This window comes from Morus notabilis, unplaced genomic scaffold (genome assembly GCF_000414095.1).
Source record: "Morus notabilis unplaced genomic scaffold, ASM41409v2 Scaffold195, whole genome shotgun sequence".
Taxonomy (NCBI): Eukaryota; Viridiplantae; Streptophyta; class Magnoliopsida; order Rosales; family Moraceae; genus Morus; species Morus notabilis.
Window position 1 is genome coordinate 366,883 of NW_010360717.1, and position 8,446 is coordinate 375,328.

Genomic DNA, 8,446 nt, shown 5'->3' on the forward strand with positions numbered 1-8,446 from the left:
TCTACAAAATATGTACTCAAATTTCTGCCCACAATAATCTCTTAACAGTGCCAAGTTTAATGATGCATGACAATCTAGGGGGAAAAGAATAATGCAAGTCACGTTGCTTGCACTTTGTGTATTCACGTCAGACTTCCATATGTCCTGACCCGAATAAATGTGTTGCCGGTTCCCAACTCTTAAATTGGATACTGAATTATATGATTCTGTTTTTTTTTTTTTTATCTATTTATTTTTAGGTGGGGGTGAGGTTCATGATTGACATGTTTGGTAGAGGGATTCGTTCCTTGATTTGAATCAAGGTTCATAATTCGTTGCAGTATTTTCTCTCATAAAAAATTCACATAAATTAAAAATGATTCAAATCACATGATTTGAATCTTCCAATCAAACGTTTCTGTCACATGCTAACTTTTTTTTTTTCTGGTTCTGCCACATGCTATTTTTTTTTTTTCTGGTTCTGCCACATGCTAATATGAGTCTTGACTTTACTGTTATCACCGTGTTCTGGTGAAATACGATAAGTATCTGAATTCTGATGGATGTGGGACCCGGTATTACCATACAACTTCCGTGCTACCATATTATTGCTTCACAACAAATAACACGGCTTTTATTGCCTTCGAAAAAAAATTCTATGGGACGATTGCTATTTTATCCTACCGATTACTTATCGGTTAGCAGGTAGATTAGCTTTTTTAAGGTTTGGTTGGTAAATAAGGGTAATTCTATAGTATGTATCATAAATTTTTAATTTAGATACTTATAAATCGATTCATTAAAAATACATGTAGGATAAAATAATAGTTTTCATCGTAGAAGTTAAAAAAAAAAAAAAAAAAAAAAAAAAAAAAAAAAAAAAAAAATTTTTATATTATGTTTGATATGATAAAAAAGAAGAAAAAAAGTTGTTGAGAGATTATTGGCTGAAAAATGATGAAGTGGATTGTTGGTAGGAAAGAAGAGATGAGAGCAAGGGCGGATAAAATTTGTTGTGGGGCCCACTAATTTTTATCTCTCTAACACAGAGCTATAAGTTTAGGTTAGGTTAAATGAGCCGGCCTAAGGCCCGCGCACTATTTGCCCATGTTCGGTCCAGCCCAGACCTAACCTTTAGGCCAGGTCAAACTAAGGTTTCGAGCCTAAATGTTTATTCGGGCCATGCCAGTCCTCTTTTTAAATATTTTTTAAAATATCTTATAAAATTTCAGGATGGACCATCCCTCTCCCATTTAGGGTAGACCCAACCCGGTTAGGCCGGATAGCTAAAAATTTCATGTCTACTTTAACATTAAGTAGAAAACTTAAATCCACTCATTAATGATTAAAATATTTTTGTTACCCCTATTCCAGAGCTAAATTGATATTAAATAATTGTTAAAATAACATATTACGTAATTTCTTTACTCTCATTATACCAAACAAAAAAAAAATTTAACTTCTTTTTTAAAAGGACTTGTCTACAGTCCTTCACTTCAAAAATGGGGGACAAATCCCTTATGTGCCATCGTAATCAGCTCATGTGTCATCGTAACCGGTTGAAAAACTAGTATAATTTTCTTGTATTGAGTCATAACAGTTATTATTTGGAAGCCAAGAGTCGTTTTTAAGCATGTAGCAATAAATGACTCTCATGCACACATATATGAATAATATTTAAAAGGCACATCAATAAGCGACTGTAACGCCCTCCGGAATTAAACTTGTTTAATTATGATAATTGTGGTTTATTAGTGTGCCTAAATTGATTTTCTTAATTAATCATGAGCTTTTAAAATTTATTTTAGTATTTGCAATTTCACCCCTATTTATTTTATTTATTTTTCCTAATTTTCTTTTCCTCCTATTTCTCCTTTTCCTTTTTCCTCATTTCCTTTTTTCCTTTTCCCTCCTCTCCCGTAACCCTCACACTCTCTCATAGTCTCTCCCTCACCGAGCTCTCTCTCTCTCTCTCTCTCTCGCCCATCTCATCTTCTCTCTTTCTTTCAAGTTTTCCCTCTCTCTCAAGAACGTTCTTGAACCGGATTTGAAGAAAAACGGAGATTTCTAAGAGGTCTTCAACATCAAAGCTTGGATCGAGGTAAAACTCTTCGAAACTTACTTTAGATTTTCGGATTCAGCTTTGTGGAACTCGTTTTAGTCGAGTTTGGTGATTTTTGATTTAAATTTTGTTTTTAAATGGAATCCGAATGGGATTTGGTGAAACCTTGATGAAAATTGGGGGTTTTTGATTCTTTGGACCCCATGTGTTGATTTGAAACTGGATCTATACATTTCCCTTGAGAATATGTCGAAATCGGACCCAAAATTGCAGGTTTTGGCTTTGTTTCTCGCGAATCGGCCATTGTTGGCCCTGGAAAATTTTCCCCACCTGTTGACCGGTCCGGTCGACCGGTCACCCTTCCATAGGTCAACCGATCTGGTCGACCGGTCACCTCTCCACCGGCTGACCGGTGGAGTTACACTTCTCTGTCACCGGTCGATCGGTTCCTAAACAGCCCAGAAAACCCTGTTTTGACCCCGAAACTTGATGTGGGATTGACCTAACCTCATTTAAGAACTCAAAATGAGTAGATTAGCCACATGAATCCTTGTTTTCCATTCGATTCTCCGGAATGAATCTCCATTTACAAAGAATCATGATTTGAATTAAAAATTATTTATGAACATTGATTTTGAACTATGGCACACTAATATGAAACAATTGCATCTAATTAAACGAGAATGTTTGATGAGAAATGTCAAACTCTAAATTGTTGATTTTGATGGGAAAGTTAGTGGCATGATTGGAATTGGAGCCTCAAAGACAAGCGGAGCTAGGGCTACATGAAGACAGCCACAGGTTTGATATCCAACAGGTAGGATATTCTTGTCCATATCCTTGTTAGCCTCACTTTAAATGGTTTTAACCAATGAAAATGTTTTAAAACAAAACATGTTTAAAGAAAATGATTTTTAAGGAAATGGCATGAGAATACAAAACATGTTTAAAGAAAATGATTTTTAAGGAAATGGCATGAGAATGCTATTAAGTTTTCCAATGATTTTGGAAATGAGATTTTAAAGAGTATCATTTCTTAAAATGAAATATTTAAGGAATGATACAACGCATGGTGGCCACAGAGATCGGGATGTGGGAATCGCATCCTTGGGGGCAAGTCCCGAAACCCGTACGGATCCACTTCTTGTTTAGTGGAATAATGGCTCTGCACTTTTCATTATACAGACATTTTTACCGCTTCTTGTTTAGTGGTATGATGAGCTGTACACTTTCATTATACAGATATTTTCTACTGTGAGTATTTTCTTTTCTAAAAAGGGATGATCGGTTCCGGGTGTATATCTTCGGACCGTGAGTACCTTTATTTTAAATGCTTTATAAAATTATATCCTACTGGGCCTTTCGCTCACCTTTCTTGTTTTCAAATGCATTAAACCCCTCCAGGCACCGGTGACATGGACTTGATCTCGGGAAGCGAAGAGTTGTATCCCTCTTATCTTTTATTTTAAGGCATGTATGAAAGATTGTGGATTGTAAACTTAAATATTACTAGACTGTGGTTGATGTCACATTTACTTTTGTTTATATTCATGTATGCTAAACACCTGTGGGAATTCCTGACATGATACCAGGGACGTGGTTTTAAACTGGTTTGGTTGGAAATTCCACCACCATTCTTGAATTAAATTTCTCTTGAATGAAAGGGGCTCATTTAGAAATACCTGGACGTTTTGGATTTGAAAAATTAAATTATTTGCAACGTTAATTGCTAATCACTCTCTCTCTAACAGGTTTAAGTTTCTAAACGAGCCTCCACGTCACTAACCCCGGTTTGGGGGGCGTGACAGCGACTGTCGGTTTTAATATGAGTAAACTACGGACATCTTTCATTTTTACTGTTAAGATCATTCGTTCTATCGTAACCGACTATCTTTTTTAAACCTAAATAATATTATTGTGAAGGATTATATCTGTCAAGTTCTTTTTTTAATAGGCATATCCGGACATGTATGAACATTTATTTGGTGCAGTGCACGATGGTTGTTTATTGTCATATGCTTAAAAACGATTTCTGGTTCCTAAATAATAACTATTACAACTCAATATATAAGAATTACGTTAATATTTCAACCAGACTTATTCGAGTTTTTAGATTCCTACCGTTAAAAATACTCAAAAAATGTCACATTTAATTTTTTTTTACTACAATTAAAAATTCTTAAAAAATATTATATGTCAATTTAAATTAAAAATTCAAATCAGAATCTAATTTGGAGGATGGTCCGACATATTCACGGATCTAAAGTTTGCGTCACTTTTTCCCATAAGGAAGCTTCAGTCCGCTCACAGGTCACATTAACGGCTACTTTTTCCTTTCTCAAGACTCGCCACGTGGCTTCTCCCGATTCATTGTCGTTTTCTTCTCTTCACCTTATTTTGTTTGGCGGGAAATGAAGCTTTTGTGGTTCCTTAAAAAAGTCACTTTCCCTCACTCTCACGAGAAACAAAAAAAAGGTCAAAATCTAATTTTGACCCTCACAGTGGTCCCTCGTCGAGAAATTCCTTCAGTGGCGCCGTCGGGGAATTCAACAAGAGTAGATTCATAAACATCATCCTTTTTGGATACCTAAAGTATATAAAAAAAAATGACAATGCTTAAAAGAATGACTCCTTTTGAGAAGTAATTCTGTTCTTAGTTCTTTTTTTTTAATACAAAATTTCAAGCCGGGGAAGGCAGTGAAGTTGGATCGGCCGACGATGGGATGTCCGGTCCTACACGGCAGCCTTCAAGCATGAACACAATGTCAGCCATTGATGGTCGATCAAGTGGATCAGGGGCTGTGCAAAGAAGCCCCACTTTCACTCCCAACAAGAACTCTTCCCACTCCGATGACTCCGGGTCTATTTCGAGCAAACCCGGCTCGAGCAATTCTGCAATTTGGCCTCTTTGCAATTGCCTCTTCACCCATTTCACAATGTCCTCATCTTGTGTGAACACCACTGGTTTCCTTCCTGTCAATATCTCCAACACGACAATCCCAAAGCTGTACACATCTGCTTCTTTCGTTGCTTGCCCCGTCAATGCCGCTTCGGGTGATACGTAGCCTAATGAGCCAACTGGGGTGGAGGATGATGAAGCCCCCTCGGTTGGGGTCGAAATGGTTAACCGGTCAAGTCCAAATTCGGACAAATGAGCTTCAAAATCGGCGTCAAAGAGGACATTTTGTGGCTTGATATCACCGTGTACTATTGAGAGCGAGTGAAGGAATGCCAGCCCGCGAGCAATGCCGAGCGCAATTAAGTGACGCATTGGCCAGTTTAGTACATGCCCATCTTGGTGAGACGCTTCTTGGAGAAGGGTGGCAAGGTTTCCATTAGGCATGTAGTCATAAACGAGAAGCCTTACGTCCGGTGGACCGGCATAATAGCCCCGGAGAATGGTGAGGTTTCGGTGCTTGACCTTGCAAAGGGATTCAGCCTCTTTTCGGAAACCTCCCTCATCAAGGAAACCGTCCGCTAAGCGGTGGATTGAGAGCACCATTCCATCCTGGAAGGAGGCCTTGAATACTAATCCATATTTTCCCCTGCTCAAGACATTTTCCTCATCAAAATTTCTGGTTGCTTCCAATGTCTCTGCCAATGTGATTTTGTTGTTGAACATGACTAGTTCTCCATTTTCCCCACTCCCACGACTTCTATCCACTCCTGTGCTTGCTCTGGCAGGGCTCCGCTTTTTCCCACCGGCGACACCTTCTTTAATCCTTTTATGCCATCGCAAAAGGCTGAAGATATAGCCACAACAGCACAATGCCAAAAGGCAAGCCCCAGCCACCGAGACGCCAATGAACAGAATCAGCTTCCTCCTTTTCCTTCTCTTCATGCTTGCACATTCTCTATGCAGAGGTTTCCCGCATAATTTCAGGTTCATTGCGAACACAGAAGGATCACTGAATCGAGAACCTAGCGGTTTAGGAATCTCGCCTTCGAGATCGTTACGAGACAAATTCAAGTACTTCAGACTAGAAATAAAAGAAATATTCAATGGTATGACTCCACTCAATCTGTTAGACGACAAGTTCAGCTCCATGAGGTTTGACAGTCTTGGCAGTGAGTTTGGTATGTGTCCTGAAAGTTGATTCACATCCAACGACAAAGAACTCAAAGAAGAGCACTTGGAGATCTCCTCTGGGATTTCACCAGTCAATTTATTTTCACCCAAATCAAGCTTTTTTAAACGAGAAAGGCCAGAGATATCGCCAGGAATATTGCCCACAAGCCGATTTGAACGAAGCCCAAGTTCTCGAAGCTCCGAACAGTTGCCAATCTCAACTGGGATCACACCAGAAATTCTATTGCTTGACAATGACAGAACATTTAACGACCGAAGAAATCCATATGTCGTAGGAATATCACCAGTAAAGACATTGGAAGAGAGGTTCAAATATTGTAGACCAACCAAGCTGCTAAAACCTTCAGGGACATCGCCAGATAGACGATTCTCTTGGAGAGCAACCACTTGTAGACTTGGCAAACCAAATATCTCTACTGGCAACTGCCCAGAAAGACTTTGCTTGCTCAAATCCAGAGTAGAAAGCTTCATCAAGTTCCCGATACTTGTGGGAAATCTCCCTGAAAACCCGCAATTACTCAAGTTTAAAACCCGCAAGTTCTTCAACTCCCCAATGTCCCTCAAAACCTCTCCAGACAACTTGTTGTTACTGAGGTCCAACGTAGTCAAATTACTCAACTTCATGAGCTTCTCAGGAACTCTTCCACCAAGATTATTACTTCCCAGGTTCAACGTTTCAAGCCCCGAGATTGCTCCGAGACTCGTCGGAATCGAACCGGAGAAAAAGTTACGGCCTAAAGACAACTCCTTTAAGCTCTTAAGCCCTCCTAACTGTGACGGAATCTGACCGGAAAACTGGTTACCTTCAAGGTCAAGAACCTTTAACGATCCACATTGAGAAACCTCATCAAGAACTTGACCGGACAGCGAATTATTCGCTAACCGCAGCTCTTCTAACCTTAAAAGATTCCCAATCTGAACCCGCATTGGACCGGTGAAGAAGTTTCCAGAAAGATCCAAAGCTCTTAAAGTCGTCAAACTAGTCAACCAAGATGGGAACAAGCCTTGTATGTGATTCTGTTTAAGGTCCAAACATTCCAAACCACTTGAAGAAGAACTTGCTCTTTTTCCATTTGGCGGCTTGACCATCCCCGTGAGCGCATTAAATCCAATATCCACAATCCTCAGTGAAGGATTACAGAGCAGACTCACCGGAACCGAACCGGAAAAGTTGTTCCTCGACAAGGAGAGGACTTGAAGCTTCGGAATCGCTCCGACGGTCGCCGGAATAAGACCTCGGAGCGAGTTGTCCCCGGCGCTCAAGTAGACGAGAGAGGAACAGTTGGCGATCGCCGACGGAAGAGTTCCGTACAACCGGTTGGAGTCTAGAAATAGATATTCGAGCTGTTGAAGTGCTCCAATCGCCGCCGGGACCTCGCCGGAGAAGCGGTTGAAGGAGAAGCTGATGAGCTGGAGCTGAGAGGAGAAGGAGAAGTTGGCCGGCATCTCGCCGGAGAAGGCGTTGGAAGAAACGTCGAGGTATCGAAGAGCGGGGGAGATGACGGCGGCGATTTTGCCGGAGAGGAAGTTGCGGGCGACGTTGAGGACCTGGAGGTTGTTGAGGTTGAGGAGAGACGGCGGGAGGCCACCGGAGAGGGAGTTGTTGTGGAGATAGACGGCGCGGAGGAGGGCGCATCGGGAGAGAGAAGGAGGGATGGAGCCGTTGAGGTTGTTGGAGTGGAGGCTCAGCTTCCGGAGCTCGCGTAACTCAGCGAGTCGGGGGCTGAGTCGGCCGCCGAGTTGGAGACGAGGCAAGCGGATCTCGCGGACTCGGTTCTGGTGGCAGACGACGCCGGTCCAGTCGCAGGGAGCCCTCGGCGTGGACGCATCCCAGCCGTCCAGGTGTCCGAGTGGGTCGTGGATGGTGAGCTTGAAGGACGTTAAAGCTTGGATTTCGGACAATATGTGTGGATTGCTACTACCATTGGCTCTTTGCTGTGCCCAAGTTAAGCTTGTCAAGAAGAAGAAAATGAAGAACAAAAATGTAGCCGTTGCGGCCATGGAAGGGTGGGAAATGAGATGAAGGAAGGTGGTGACTGGTGAGGTTGATGAGAAAATGGAATGTGACTGTGTTAGTGGGTTTTGTTGTAATTATATTTTGGTTTTTTAAATTTTTTTTTTTTTTGGTGTGGTGGGGTATTGCCGTATTGGTGGTACTAAGGAGGAGCGGAGGGCAAGACAGCAAGTAAGCATAAGTATTTAGAAGAGGAGTGGAAAGAGGAGAAAACAATGTTTGGAGGAAGAATTCGTATTATAATTTGGATAACTCGTTATAATATATTTTTTTATATAAATTAAAAATAATTTTAAATTAT

The 8,446-nt window shown here is 40.9% G+C and overlaps 1 protein-coding gene across 1 annotated transcript; it reads right to left on the reverse strand.

Moving 5' to 3' along the window:
* Positions 1–4,665: 4,665 nt before the first annotated feature.
* On the reverse strand, positions 4,666–8,253 carry LOC21399084 (probable LRR receptor-like serine/threonine-protein kinase At4g36180). Its single transcript, XM_010097236.2, has one exon. The coding sequence runs from the start codon at positions 8,130–8,132 to the stop codon at positions 4,722–4,724; it is 3,411 nt and encodes a 1,136-aa protein (XP_010095538.1). The 5' UTR covers positions 8,133–8,253; the 3' UTR covers positions 4,666–4,721.
* Positions 8,254–8,446: the final 193 nt, after the last annotated feature.

Coding starts and splice junctions, on each gene's coding strand:
- LOC21399084 (XM_010097236.2), bottom strand. CDS start 8,132: ATGGCCGCAACGGCTACATTTTTGTTCTTCATTTTCTTCTTCTTGACA.